Source organism: Pelodiscus sinensis, chromosome 12 (assembly GCF_049634645.1).
Source record: "Pelodiscus sinensis isolate JC-2024 chromosome 12, ASM4963464v1, whole genome shotgun sequence".
NCBI lineage: Eukaryota > Metazoa > Chordata > Testudines > Trionychidae > Pelodiscus > Pelodiscus sinensis.
The window spans coordinates 25800485-25815792 of NC_134722.1; the positions used below are offsets into that span (position 1 = coordinate 25800485).

General features: G+C 46.3%; 1 protein-coding gene across 3 annotated transcripts in view; it reads left to right on the forward strand.

Moving 5' to 3' along the window:
• The window catches only part of C12H19orf12 (chromosome 12 C19orf12 homolog), a 79444-nt gene extending 64718 nt beyond the window's left edge, over positions 1-14726 (forward strand). For all 3 annotated transcript variants that reach the window (XM_025183694.2, XM_006121203.4, XM_075940178.1), the window contains exons 2-3: positions 4970-5146; positions 13012-14726. In XM_025183694.2, the coding sequence (XP_025039479.1) occupies positions 4987-5146; positions 13012-13277 (426 nt within the window). In that variant the 5' untranslated portion in view covers positions 4970-4986 and the 3' untranslated portion in view covers positions 13278-14726. The remainder of the gene's footprint in view (positions 1-4969; positions 5147-13011) is intronic.
• Positions 14727-15308: the final 582 nt, after the last annotated feature.

Below are 15308 nucleotides of genomic sequence, written 5' to 3' on the forward strand. Positions count from 1 at the left end.
TGACATGCTGTATGCAGAAGTGTTAGTATTTTCTTGGTGGCTTTTCTTAGTTATTTTAAACCAATGTTTGAGTTACTGTGTAGGTACTGATTGGCTGTTACATAATCAAATTTTAAAAACTGGTCAGTAATCAGCTCTGTGAATCTTGTTCCTGTGCTTGAATCAATCTGTCTACACACATTACAGACCAGGGATTATGAATCAGATGCAGTGATCTACCACAGTATTGATAAAGTGGCAGAGTTGGTTCCAATTACTTAGAATTCATGTCTAACTTGGCAGTAGCGGGTGAGCCTGGGGAGGGAGGTGGTGAATGAAATGGAAAAGACTTGTGACTGGTCAATATACCATATGTGCACTCAAACCCCATTGCTTATATCTTCATATATGCCATTTTTAAAATTAGTATCTTCCTATTTTCATTGAAGCGTTCATGGAGAATATTGCCAGAAGAGAAGTAATAGGGTCAGAATTATTGAAATCTCTTCACATGAATAACTACATCTATTGAAATACAGTAAATTTCACTCTTAAAGGTTTTTGGATGCGATTACTGGCTGAGGTGATTGCCTTAGCCATTTTAGGTGCTGACCTTTCAGAACTTCCAGGGTCTTATCAATGCATTTTTATAACATAGTACTGTATTATTATGGCACCTAATAGTGTCCTTTGAAGAATTATCTGACAGTCCTAGCTGCCAGTTTCAGGACAGTGTTATGCCTGTCTAGTGGAAATCTTTGAATTGGACATCATGTTGTAGAAGTGGCTTGAAGCCTCTTAGCAAATAATGTTGTATAACTTAAAAACCTAGGTTTGAGGCTCCATTAGAGTTTAATATTCAGGACCACACATTTGGTGTTTAAGAAAAAAAGCTTATTTGATTTTTTTTTAACAAAAAAAGCATAACTTCATTTGGGCGTGAGCTGTCTACTTTGGCTTTAATGAGCAGGCTTTTTTGTATTATCTGACCTGCAAAAGCAGCTCACTGCTTCTGTTGAATGACTGTTATTTAAAAAGCAGGACTTGAATGGGATGAACAGCTGTGTTTCTGGTTATTAGGCCTGTAATTGTCCATTGCTCTTTATTCCTAGAGATTACTGTTAAGGCAATTGTCTTGTATTTCATAACCCAGATTTTATGTACATTTAAAACTCCACAGATACCTTCCAGCTTTTTGAAATTGTTTGTTTGGGAGAGGGTGGAGATGTTAAACTCAAATTCTCTAGCATGGGATAATTTACACAGAGATGCACACATACTCTGTCTGCTGACGTAGCGTACTGAGATCTACAATGTGGTAGCGTTTTCTTAACATTTTAAGTGAAATTGCAGAAAAAAGTTGAAGGAAAAGAAATTGAAAAACAACCTTTTTTAAAAAAAGTGATTGTGTCTTGGAGGGCCAAGTGGGCGGCCTATTTAACCTTTGCCTTCTGTGACACTTTTTATCATGTGGCAATCTGTCTTCTGGGAACCAGACAAACCACCAATTCACTTCACATTGGCCATTGAAACACCATGCAATAAGTGGTGACTGCTGTTTTTTACTGTCTTGTTTCTCTTTCCATTTTGACATTGGAGTTTACCCAATTTGTGATACCTCAGCCTTTCGGTTTTCATATATGCTCAAGTACTGCTGAAGTAGAATGTCCGGTATTTTTTTCCTCTCTGTGATGTATGGATAACAGATACAATTTCTGGAAACAGTGTTTCTGCTTCAGGACCCTCATTCTCCAACAGAGGCTTTCGGGGGACTGATTCCTTTGCACGAGCACCCACATTTACATTTCTAAATGAGATTACAGACAGATACTTAACTGTAAACAGAGTCAAGGCAGTACAGAGTTTAAAATTGGATTTCAGTTACAACATGGAGTTATTTCTAGTCACAATGTATTAACTGTTTAAAATGGGGTTTCAGTTACAATATTAAAAAAAAAGTTATAATAATGGAGTCTTACAAGGTAATTCTTAACAGGCTACTAATGTCCAAAAGTGGTTACAATTCATGAAGTTGCATAATGTCATATTGGTGGATATAATCCATTAAAAGGGCTATTTCAGTCTTCACCCTTATACTCATGTTTGGGATTTTCTGTTTATAGAAGTGCCTATTACCGCACCCCACCGCCTTGGTCCTGATATTTTGTACTTACTGTCTGTTCCCTCTGCTTCAGGGTGGGGGACTTGGAGTAGGCATGTTAGATATCAACTAATTGAATACTTGTATAACCACATCCAAACTTTGCAGTTAAACAATTATTCAATAGTCCCTGGGAATGGTAGCCAGTGCACTCCCAGGGAACCCCTGCTACCCCATGCTGTTGCTTCTGTATCAGAGGCAGCAGCGCTGGGTGACAGCAGCTTCTGTCCATGGGGAACCAAGCTCCCTGCAGACAGGGGCAGTAGTGGCATCCCACAGAGCCTGGACCCACCACAGACAGAAGCTGCTCTGTGGCAGTCTCCCTTGCCCCCACCCCTCAGAGACAGCATCATGTTGGGGGAGGGAGGTGGCAGGCTGCTCTGCAGGATCTGGGCTTGTGGAGAGCCAGCTTAAAAGTCAGCTCCCCATGGGCACTGGCTCCCATTTCCTGCCACCCTTGCAGCCTCTATCAGAGGCAGCAAAGGGGGGTGGGGAATACATGTAGTCAATAGATTAACCAGGCTTATTGGTTAATTGTGTAGTCAACTAAAGATTGACATCCTTAGCCTGGAGTTGGAGGAACAGGTGCCCTCATGAAGTCTCTGGATTTGACCCAAGGAAAAGGCTGTTTCTCTTCACTTCTGCAGCTTGTCATGAGTTTGACAAGGCTGTTTAGTGACTGATAGTACTGGATGCTGCAGAGAGGTCAGGAGGATGTATGCATATACAGTAAACTTCCGATAATAAGGCACCTTTAGGACCCAGGGGATGCCACCCCAGATCCCTCATAGCCCCTCCCCGTTCCGATAGTCTGGCTCTGTCCCAGGCGCCCCGATTCAGCCGCTGCTGGTCCGTTTCAGCAGCGGCTGAATCAGGGACGCCTGGGGCAGAGCAGCTGGGGTGCTCCCGGGTTGGTCCGGTAGCGCCGCCCCTCGACGCTGTGGGACCAACCCAGCAGCACTCCAGCTGCTCTGCCCCAGGCGTCCCCAAGAGCAGCTGGGGTGCTGCCGGGTTGGTCCCGCAGCCCTGAGGGTCAGTGCTACAGGACCAACACGGCAGCACCCCAGCTGCTCTGCCCCCGGCTTCCCCGATTCAGCTGCTGGTCAGTTTCAGCAGCGGCTGAATCGGGGTTCCAATTGTCCGGCTGCCACAGAGCACTTCCGGGTTCCCGATGGTACCGGACCATCAGGAGTGCCAGAGCATTGGATGCCGGACCAATGGAGTTTTACTGTACATTTCTCTTGATGGGCTGGAGGCAAGCACAGAATTTGGCAGAAGTTGAGGGTGCTCGGTATCAGTCCAGGTTTAATTGCTAATTGTTAGGCCTTCATTCAGACTGAATTGTGGTTACTTTGAATTGAGGAAGTAGAACTTTCACAAGATTAAGCCTTATTCATATTCATTCTCTGTTAGCTGTTGCTCTTTATCTAGATTGTAGAAACTATTTTTACCGTTTATCACTGCACCAGGATAAAAGTTCAGTCGAGTTCTCTGTGCAAGTGTCTCACTGAGAAGTCAATCAAGAATATATGTAGCTCTGGGAGCAGTGTGTGACAGTACAGTGCATCTGAACAACATATACAATGCTATAGTGCATTTTATTATTATTATTTAGACAGATAAGGAACACATGGTAAGAGAAACAGGGATATTTAAAAATGTATATTAAAGCATTTCTCCTGTTTCACTGTCTCTATCCACCTAATTATACATATTCACTGGCATCTTGTAGCAAACACAGTGGTTTTTACATTTGCCCAAAATTATATAAAGTGTTGCTTGTGGCTCAGCGACTTCGTCCCAAAACTTACAAATGTTAATTATAATGCAACCTAAGTCCTACATCTGCCCTTGGCCCTCACCCATGTTGATTAATCAGGCGCACACTCCAACCCATGTTGTTTCTGTACCTTCCTGGCCTGACATCAATTAATTTTGGCCTCATATCTCACCTACTCCCCAACCCCTGGTCTGTTCCACATTATCCACCCCCAATCTAACCTTTTCACCTCATGCATCCTCCTGCAGCTCTGGGAGCTCCTTTTCATGAATTTTCTTGTTTGTGGGCCTGGATGAGCTGCAGTGAATCACCACCTAGATTGTAAAATGCTTGGGGGCAGTGACTTTCTGTTAGTGGTGGTCTATTTTTTTGACACCTAGCTCAGTAGGGTCAAATCCCAAATGGTGGTTCTTATGTACTAGCACGCTAGGAACATTTTTCATTGCCCTTTTAAATGGTACAGAAAGAGATCTAATTCTTCATTATGAAATAACTTTCCAACTTTAAAATTAAGCTGAAAAAACCCCCTCCCACCTCTCTGGCACTGTTTGCTTTCATTTTTATTCCTAAGGGCCTGTCTTTACAAGAAAGTAAGGAAGTGACTTAAGTTAAATGTATACTACACACACACAAATCTGCATTGAAAAATATGTTAATATTGCAAAGTTAGGAAATGCCAGAATTAAGGATGATTGTGAATTACAATCTGCTAGTCCTATCTTGAGGTAAGACTGAGTGTTTCTTTTCTCACATGTAGCTGTTTGCAACACTGAGTGGACATGGCAATTGTTCAAGGTTAAAGACAACACAATGTACATATAGGCAGAACTTTTATTTAAAATGTTTCTTTGCTATGACTGTGACCAGATAAAAATTTGAACAAAACCAAATATGTTTGGAATTATGCAACGCCTTTGACCTACTTCTCTGCTTCATTGGGTACTTGTAAAAGTGTTGGTCTCTGGAACTGTTGGTCTCTGGAAGAAGAAATGTTATTCTAGGAACTGATCCTTTTTTATAAACGTGACCTTAAAATATATCTCTTTCAGGGTCCTAACAAGCCAAGATGCCAATCGACGTTAATGACGTGATGCGCCTGTTGTGCCGTATCTCTGAGGAGAGGAAGATGAAGGCTGCTATCAAGCATTCTGGACAAGGAGCACTAGTAGCGGGTGCAACAGCATTTGTTGGGGGCTTAATGGGGGGCCCACCTGGAATAGCCATAGGTAAACACTCTACCATTTGAGCAAAGATGATTATGTCCATAATAAGATAAGCTGTTGAACTAAGGAATTTAAACAATTGAGATGTGGTGTAGTTTAAATAGAAGGTAAAACGGGTTTTCATCTTACTTTCTGATAGTAAAAAGATATTCTGTGCCAAGTGTTTCAGCTTAAATTTATGGCTGGTGTGGAGTTCCCCTGAGGGAACACTTATCAGATCATTTCCTACAGATCTTTGGTAGATAGAAAAAAGTGGATTGGAGACTCCAGTTTTACTCCTAATAGAAATTTGTTTTATTTGGGTATAAAATGAAAGAGAGGAAATCTTCCCAGTCTTACCATAATTGGGGGGGGGGGGGGGGGGGGGGGAGGAGGAGTATCCTTCCTTAATATAAATATCCTTCTGATAATAAGGTTTGTTTATTTAAAATTTTGTGCTGTGGTTGTTGTCACGCTGGGTGTATTTAGTTTTTTTCAGAACCCTGTGTTCCCTATCAATTAGCATTTCTTTGTATAACAAAAATATTAAAGCCCTGAACTTAGTAGCAATGAGAACCAAAGGAAGAGAAATCCAGATATCTCTTTTAATGCCACCTTCTGTGGCATTAAAGTTAGCTTACTACTGATGTTACTTCTGCCACAATCCTTTAAATGCTTGAGCCATGTGTATAAGTTTATTCTCACAAACAGTCCCATACACCACAAAGGGAATACTGACATGAGTAGAGATGTTGTGGCGGCACGTCATCATCGGGGTGCGCCCCCGAAGCAGCAAAATGAGACTCTGCCAGCCAGTAGAATAGAGAGGGTTTATTGCTTCTTCAGGATACAGCACAGCATAGATGCGATGTGGACATAAGGGGTATGTATAGACTGGATCCCTCTTTCGGCAGAGGAATGCAGATTAGGCAAATCGACATTCCAAATGAAGCATAAAAATGGCCGCCGTTTTTGAAGACTCAGCACTTTGTCAGCAAAAAGAGGCAGTTTAGAGGGGGATTGTGGAGAAAGAAAGCCTTTTTCGACACATCTTGTAAACCTTCTTGCAGGAGGCATAAACGATCTGTCGAAAAAGGCTTTCTTTCTCGACAATCCCCCCTCTAAACTGCCTCTTTTTGTTGACAAAGTGCGGAGTCTGCAACAATGGCAGCCATTTTTATGCAAATTTAAGCACGGGCTATTTAAATCCCTGCTTCATTTGCAATGTTGACCTGCCTAATCTGCATCCCTCTGCCGACAGAGGGATGCAGTCTAAACATACCCAAGGAGTCAGGGGCTGGCAGCCCTAGACCACTTGGGGCAAGGGTGCATAGGTCCCTCAACTCACAGCATTCTGCTTAGTCTCCTCTCCATGTTTTCCCTACAAAAACTGCCCAGCTCCCAGGCCCTGTCCCCCAGCCAGGTGACCCTCACTGCCTCCCTTCCTTTGTCTCTCCCCCGAGGAAGACCAGTGTTATCTGCTGAGGCTGGGACTAGGTGTCTGGGCCAATACACATGTGGGTGAGTCAGTGGGAATCACACATCACAGCACAGGGGAACCCCAGGTTATAGACCAGACAGCACCCCCGCTACATCACATCTCTCCCCCCTCCGAGAGCAAACTGAGCAGGGTCACTCCACTTGTTACCTACAGAAGTTTGGGCCTCCTGCCAGGTAAAACGGCATCAGTGACATTGGTGCTCCCCTTGGTTCGGGCCTGCCACTGCTGCACGGCTTTGAGATGGCTGGTGCAGGCCCAGGCTTCCACTTCCTTTGGTCTCTGCCCATGGTCTCTCTGGCTAGACCCGTGAGCTCAGTGAGCATTTCCCAAAAAGTCAGGACATCCTCCACCCCTGACACTCAATTTGGGGAGGTCTACCCCTCCCATAACTCTCTCAGCAATCCCAGGAGGTCCTTCCCCTTTCTGCATCCTGGCTCAGTCGGGGAGAACCTGGTAGACCCTTGTGGTGCCTCCCTGTGTGCAGACAGCAGGTGGGGCAGGTATTTGTCCCAGTCCTGTGGGTGACAGTGCATGAAGACCTCCAACATCTGCTTCCAGGGTCCCCTGGAATTTCTCCCCCCCCCCCCCCCCCCCCCCCCCCCAGTCCGCTGGACCAGGCGCCATACGCTGGGGCCCAAGTGAGCTGGTCCCTGCGCTTCTCCCACAAGCACTGGAGTAGGGCTGACATGAAGTTGGATCCTTGGCCCTTGACTTCCTGGGGGACTCCCACCCTGTTGAAAATGGCCAGCAGCATGTCTGCCACCATGTCTGCCTCGATAGAGGGCAGAGCCATGACCTCGTGGCAGTTGGTAGCCAAATCCACTGCTACCAGGATGTATCTTTTCCCCATCTGGGTCGCCTGGCCGGCAGGCCCCACTATATCTATTACTGCCTTCTGGAATGGCTCCTTTATGGTGGGCTGGTACCTCAAGGCAGCTATCCCAGCTATCCCCTCGTCTCGGGCTTTCCGCACCCTCTGGCAAGAGTTGCAGGCCCAGCAGTACCGCTGCACAGCTGCAAATATCCCGGACCAGTAAAAGGCCTGAAGCAGCCTCAGCCAGGTGCACCGAATACCCCGGTGCCCCGCAAATGGGATGTCATGGGCCATATACAGCAGCCTGGGGCGATATTTCTGGGGAACCACCAGCTGCTGCTGGACCCCCCACCTCGCCATCTTCTGAGGGGAGCCATTCCTGGTACAGGAATCACCTCTCCCATAGGAATCTCCTGGTGGCCTTTTCCCAGGGGCTGAGCTGCGCGGAGGCCAGCCTGGTCCCTCAGCCTCTGTAAGAAGGGATTTGCCTGCACCTCAGCCTGGAATTCTGCAGCTGGGGCAAGGGCCTGTTCCCTGCCCCCCTACCCCTCCCTCTTGCCTGGGTCCGGGGCTCTAGCCCTACTGGACTCCGTGTCTGCTAGAATGGGGCCCTGAGTCCCCTGCAGGGAACCCTTCCCTGGGTCAGGGTTGCCAGGCGCTCACTGGCTCTGGCTACGGATGCTGACCAGGGCCCTGTGGGATCCGTCTGGCCATTTTCCATCAGCAGCTCCGTGGGCAAGTGCTGGTGCACCCCCACTTCCTTGGGGTCCTCCTTAGCCCCCCATTTCAGATGCACCTGGACTATAGGAACCTTAAATGAGGTCCCATCTATGCCCCTTGGGGTCAGCTTAGCATTGGGTACCATGTAGTCTGGGGCTACTACCTCGGGCCGGGCCAGCGTCACCTCCGCACCCATATCCCAGTAGCCCCACCTCCCTGCCATCCATCTCCAGGGGCACGAGGCACTTGCTCTGCAGGGTCGCCCTGCCACCACCCAGTACACAGAGAAATCCAACTCCAGAGGGTCAGATCTCACAGGGGAGTTGGCCTGAGAGGCCCTTTCCCCCACTTGGAGCTGATGTTTTCCTGCCGGCCCCTGCCTCTGGGGCGGCCAGCCCCAGTCAGTTAACCTTGGAAAGTCTCAGGTTGTGGGACCTGTCCTGGTGCCTGCTGCACTGAGCACTCTTGTGGCCTCTTTGCCCACAGCGATGGCAGGTTAGTTTCTGTGGGACTCATCAGGCTGTCTCTATGGGGGGGCTGGTCCTTGTCTCTTGGGCTCGCCCCGTAGGAGACTTCCTCCATTGCTCAGCCAAGAACCGGTCTCTTTACGATTCCCTTCCTCTCCGGATTCCCTTTTTCTCTGGGACTCCCGTTCACAACCCGGACCGGCTGTCTGTGAACTCATCCGCCAGCTTCCCGGCATCCTGGGGGTCCTCTGGTCTCCGGTCCTTGAGCCACAACCTCAGGATGGGCGAGCAAACTTCATAGAACTGTTCCAGGATCATCAGCTTAACCAGGTCCTCTGCGGTCTGGGCCCCGACCCCGAACAGCCATTTGCAGCAGTATTGCGGCAGGCAAGAAACCACATCCGCATAGGCCTCCCTGGGCTCCTTCTGCACCCCCTGGAACTTCTTCCTGTATATTTCCGGGGTTAGCCTGAACTTGTGCAGCAGGGCCTGTTTGACCCATTCGTAGGCACCCGGCTGCAGATTCTCCAGCTGGTTGAGCACCCCTGTGGCCTTCTGATCTATCAAGGGGAAGAGCTGCTGGAGCCAGTCTGCTGGGGGGATCTGGTGTAGTTCACAGGCCTGCTCAAAGGAGCTAAGGAACCTGACCATGTTCCCCACATCTTTACATTGGGTCAACATGAGCTTCTCAAAGTGTCCGGTCGTCCCGGGCCCTGATTTAATGCATCCGAAGTTACTGAGGGAGTTGGCAAATGTCATGGCGGAGCCTTTGGCCAAGCTTTTAATATGGTCTCTCAGTATTCTTGCCAGCAAGTTAAGGGAGTATGGGTTGGATAAATGGACTGTAAGGTGGATAGAAAGCTGGCTAGAGTGTCAGGCCCAGCGGGTAGTGATCAATGACTCGATGTTCAGGTTGGCGGTCGGTTTCTAGTGGAGTGCCCCAGGGATCAGTTTTTGGACCAGTTTTGTTCAACATCTTTATTAATGACCTGGATAAGAGGATGGATTGCACCCTCAGCAAGTTTGCAGATGACACTAAGCTAGGGGGAGAGGTAGATAGAGTCCAGAGTGACCTGGACAGATTAGTAGATGGGGCCAAAAGAAATCTGTTGAGGTTCAACAAGGACAAGTGCAGGACTCTGCACTTGGGACGGAAGAATCCAAAGCATTGCTACAGGCTGGGGACTGAATGGCTAAGTAGCAGTTCAGCAGAAAAAGACCTGGGGATTACAGTGGATGAGAAGCTGGATATGAGTCACAGTGTGCCCTTGTAGCCAAGAAGGCTAATGGCATATTAGGGTGCATTAGGAGGAGCATTGCCAGCAGATCCAGAGAAGTAATTATTCCCCTTTATTTGGCTCTGGTGAGGCCACATCTGGAATATTGTGTCCAGTTCTGGGCCCCCCACTATAGGAAGGATGTGGACGCATTGGAGAGGGTCCAGCGGAGGGCAACCAAAATGATTAGGGGGCTGAAGCACATAACCTATGAGGAGAGACTGAGGGATTTGGGTTTGTTTAGTCTGCAGAAGAAAAGGGGGGGGGGGGATTTGATAGCAGCCTTCAACTTCCTAAAGGGAGGTTCCAAAGAGGATGGAGAAAGGCTGTTCACAGCAGTGATGGATGGCAAAAACAAGGAGCAGTGGTCTCAAGTTACAGTGGGAAAGGTCTAGGTTGGATATTAGGAAAAACTATTTCACTAGGATGGTGGTGAAGCACTGGAATGGGTTACCTAGGGAGGTGGTGGAATCTCCATCCCTAGAGGGCTACGTCTAGACTGGCCCCTAATTCCGGAAAAGTCATGCAAAGCAGGTAAGTCAGAATAGGGAAATCCGCAGGGGATTTAAATAAACATGTCCGCCGCTTTTTTTCCGGCTTAGGGAAAAGCCGGAAAAAAGTGTCTAGATTGGCGCGATCCTCCGGAATAAAGCCCTTTTCCGGAGGATCTCTTATTCCTACTTGAAAGTAGGAATAAGAGATCCTCCGGAAAAGGGCTTTATTCCGGAGGGGAGAGATCTGCTCCTGTGACCAGGCCTGTTCTGGTAGCTGGGACTGGGAATGGGACCTGCTGCATGGCGGGGTGTGTGTGTCTGCTCCAGTGGCCAGGAAAGGGACATGCCACATGGCTGGAGTAGGAGGGATAGTGTCTGCTCTGGCAACTGAGAAGAACGGAACATGCTGCATGGGGGTGGGGAGAGGCAGGAATGTGTGTGTTAATAAATTGGGTGCCACAGTGGCACATATCCAAACCAGCGCACATGACCTCAATATTGGAACACAAGACAAAACTCACTCTGCTCATGGTTGGAAAATCTTAGAGGGAACACGGGTGTTCAGATAATTCAATAACTATAAATATAGAAATAATCAAATGAAACCAACTGGCTATGGCCACTGCCGTAAAACTAGGAGGTGTTTTTTCTTGTACACCCCATTTTAAGTGACTAGCTCTGGCAGGAAGACACTAGACACAATGAATCAAGTGCATTGTTTGGAAGGGAGGCCGAGTGCTTATGTGTGTCCTTGTCTTTATACGAATGTAACTGAGTCACAGGACTCTGATTTTATCTAGATTCTTATACTGTAGAACAGTGGTCCCCAAACATTTGAGGTTGCCGGGTGCCAGGGGGCGTGGCCATTCGCCTGCCAGGGGGCGGGGACAATTGCATGCCCGGGGGCGGCCCCCCCCATAGCCGCGCGCCTGGGGCCAGTGCCCCCTCCAAGCGCCCCACGCCCAGAGCACGGGCGGCCAATCCGCGGCGCTCCCGGGGCTGGCGCTCACCATGCACCATGTGCCCCGGGGCCAGGCCAGCCCCGAGCACTTGGCGGGCACATACAAATGTCCCCACGGGCGCCATGGCACCCGCGGGCACCATGTTGGCGACCACGGCTGTAGAAGTAAGAGATCCTGTGACTGATCTAATGCTTGCCCTGAACACTCTGATGGTTAGGCTTCGTTACAGAGCATTTTTCATTGTTTTAGCAGAAATATGAACTGATTATGGGGTAGATGAGTCCTTGACTGCATGTTTCCTTTAACAATAGACCGGATAGGATGGTTATCATTATCTTTTGCTGTGTGGTCCCCTGCTGAGTCTGTCCCAGGAGAAATAGGCAGTTTATCTTGCTTTCCAGTGTCTAGAGCGGTTGCTTGGATCCCTTTCTGGGTAGTGTATTCGTGAATAAGTTAACTGAAGAAAACAAATGATTGTGTAAGAAACCGCCCTAAGAGCCACATCAGTGATTTCCGCATGTAGTGCTCCCTAAATCAGGTATTGGTGGTTTCATAAAGGTGGAGTGCAGATTAATGCAGCCATTGTAGGTGTTCAAGCATTTCATAAACATCACCAGAAGATTTGCAAGCTCAGTACAATTTTCAAATTAAGGAATATTTGTCGTGTGAAGTGGGTGTATAAATGATGTCCCTGGAGCAGTCCCTGAGGGTGAGGGCTCTGGAAGCTGCGGAGTGCAGTTCTCGACTCCACTTTGCACACGTGAGGAGTCTAAGCTGACCAGGATGTTCCTGGTGATGCACATTTTTCAGGACTTCACATTTGTTGTATTATGTGAAAGAGAATTACTTTACAGGTTGGGATTGATTCTCTTTTGAAACGGAATAACACCCCTCATAGTACTGTACCATTAGAACTTCTCCCTGGAGTAGGCCAGTTACCACTTTGACAGCCACGTAGGAATCTTCCTTCCCCTCCACCCACTGTGTACTTGGGAGGGGACGAGTCAGTTCTATACACAAGGTAAGAGCATATTTTTGGAATCCATGTACTTGCTGATTCAGTAATCCCTAGGGTGACTTGTCTCTCAATCAGTACTTCCCAAACTGATAGTTTTGTTTCCTGATTGGTATCATATAAGCACCATCCGTGATAGGACTTGAAAAAAGGAACAAGAGGAGTAATTCCTCTTTAACAGTAGCAGACACTTGTACTACGGTATCGATTTGTAATGAGAGAGAGTAGAAGATTAACATTGGCCACCAAAGTACATTTTGTCTTATGATTTCCTTGACCAGAGGGCTTTATCCAGAGTCTATGATCTTCATTTTTCTCTGAAAGAGACTAGTTAGTGCCATAAAGGATGATTCCGTCTCACTAATTTAGGGCTTTAAATTATTAGTGCTGATTTGTTTTAAGAATTGGTTTGTAATGGGAGCTAACTTAAAGTCTTGGAAACTCTCTGGATATTTTTAACTAGTTTTATGTGTCACTATTAAAGTAATGGTGCCTTGGCCACACAACTTTCTTCATTGGTTTCTGATAGAGACAGAAGCACCAGGTTTGTTTTTTGAAGCCTGGTTATTGCTGGGTAGGGTTTGAAGTTTAATAAGAAAAAGTGGAGACTGACTAAAGACTTCTCCCTTTATTTCCTAGGGGGTGCAGTTGGTGGTTTATTTGGTGCTTGGATGACTGCTGGACAGTTTAAGCCAATCCCCCAGATTATACTGGAACTGTCCCCTGCCGAGCAGCAGAAGCTCTATGACGATGCCTTCGCTATTATCAGAAACTTAGACTGGACTGATGCTGCACAGTTGACTGCCCTTGTAATGGGAAATGCTGCCCTCCAACAGAAGCTGGCAGCAGTACTAATAAATTATCTCTCACACGAGCTAAAAGCAGAAATACGATATGGAGAGTAAACCTTTCCAGAGTGTGTTTGGGTTTTGAGGTTTCTTTGTTTTTTTTCCACTTTACAATGAAGGAAATTTCATTTTGACAACTGTGATTTTTTTCATTTAATATAATGATTACTAGTTATTGCAGCTAATTGTAAAGTTAAGGAAATGTCATAGGCAGATATATATATATTTTTTTGTGAATCTAGAATTAGATTACAGGAGGCCCCTGCTTTGCGATGGCCCAATTTTGTGACCCTCCCGCACTTACGACCTTTTCTGTAAGTGCGGAAGGGGCCGAAATCCTCCGACATACATCCTTGGCCCCACATTTACAATGGCGTACGATGCCTGTCATAAATGCGGTCTCAATTTACGACGCCCCTGACTTGCAATGCTGTCTCTGGAACCGATTGCTTCGCAAGTCGGGCGCAGGCTGTACTGTATTATCTTAAACTGACTTGCTGTGCAATTTCAGTTACTGGGTATTGAAAACTGAAATCAAGGTAAAACATTAAAGAAACTGTTTCTCACACACCAAATATGAGTAGGAAAATTTTCAGATTCACTGTAGTGACTTAGGCTCTTAGGTCCCACTTTTAAGAGTGACTTACGCTCCAAAGTCACTTGAAAATTTTACCCACTGTCTACTCCTGAACTGTGAAGATTGCAAGATTAAAGGGACTTCTGCTGACAAGTTAAATATCTTCTCAAACTTTTCTTTGTTCCCTGCTACAATTTTATCCTAATTGAGTTTTTTTTATTCACCTACAAGTCTGACAAATGCCTAGCTGAACCTTATTGCTACAGGTAGACAAAACGTGTATAACTAGGTTGCTCCTGCTAATCTTTTTTGGGAAGGCTTGACCAAAAAGGCTTCTAAAATGGTGGTGGCTGCTGACGTCTCCTGCTGACGTCTCCCTTCCAGTCACAGAATTGGGTTTGTCATCTCAGCATTGCCTTGTAGAGGAGAAATGCTTTGCTCTGACTGAAATTTGTTGAATCTGAACTGTAAGTGTTAATTAGTCCTTTCTTTTCTTTAAAATATTTTCAAAGAGTAATGGTGTAATGAACAAATCTTCAGTACAAATTAGTTCTCTTAGCCAAATCTTAACTTTTTCTGTGCACCAGTAGCAATATATGTATGTCTTGTGATAGAAAATAATGTACCCCTGCATCCTGATGGCATATCATGTTTTTAAAACAAATCAAGTCTATCAGAATTGTGAACTGAAACATTAGCAAAAATGAGGCATGTTGTTTTATTATGTCAAACTATATTGAATAATGATTTGGGATGGTTTCCCATACATGTTGAAACTGAGGAAATCTAAATGGAATTATGCTTATTATCTTCTGGTTTTCCCCTATTTATATTGAAATACTGTAAAAAAAGCTCATATATACAAAGTGTACAAAGGTGCCTTCTTTTATATGTAAAAATGTACAAGAAATTAAATTGTTTTTATATTATATTCTTTTCCTAATAGTAAAATCAAAATAAAGAATTTTTGTCAGGCTTCCAAAATTTGGAATCTGGCTGGGAAAAAGTGTTCTTGATTGACAGTTTACCAAATATGCTTGCTTGGATTTGGCTAATTTACTTTGTACAGATGTAATATACCTTAAGCCTGTATTGTCCTCCCCTGCAGAGTTCATGGACTAAGTTGAGTGTGTCACTGTCTTTAGTAGTTCTTTCCAATAAAATGGAAAGCAGAACAGAAGTGGATTACAGCTGGATGAGTCTTGGTGCATAGTACCAAGGCAGGAGAGTATAATTTCATTTCCAAAGTACAGTAAAACTCCATTGGTCTGGCATCTGATGGTCCGGCATCTGATAGTCCAGCACTCCTGATAGTCTGGCACCATCAGGAACCCGGAAGTGCTCCGGGCAGCTGAACCATTGGAGCTTCTCTGCCCCCGGCTTCCCCGATTCAGCTGCTGCTGAAACTGACCAGCGGCTGAATCGGTGAAGCTGGGGGCAGAGCTGCTAGAGTGCTGCTGGTTGGTCCTGTAGCGCTGCCCCTCGGCGCTGCAGGACCAACCCGGCAGCAC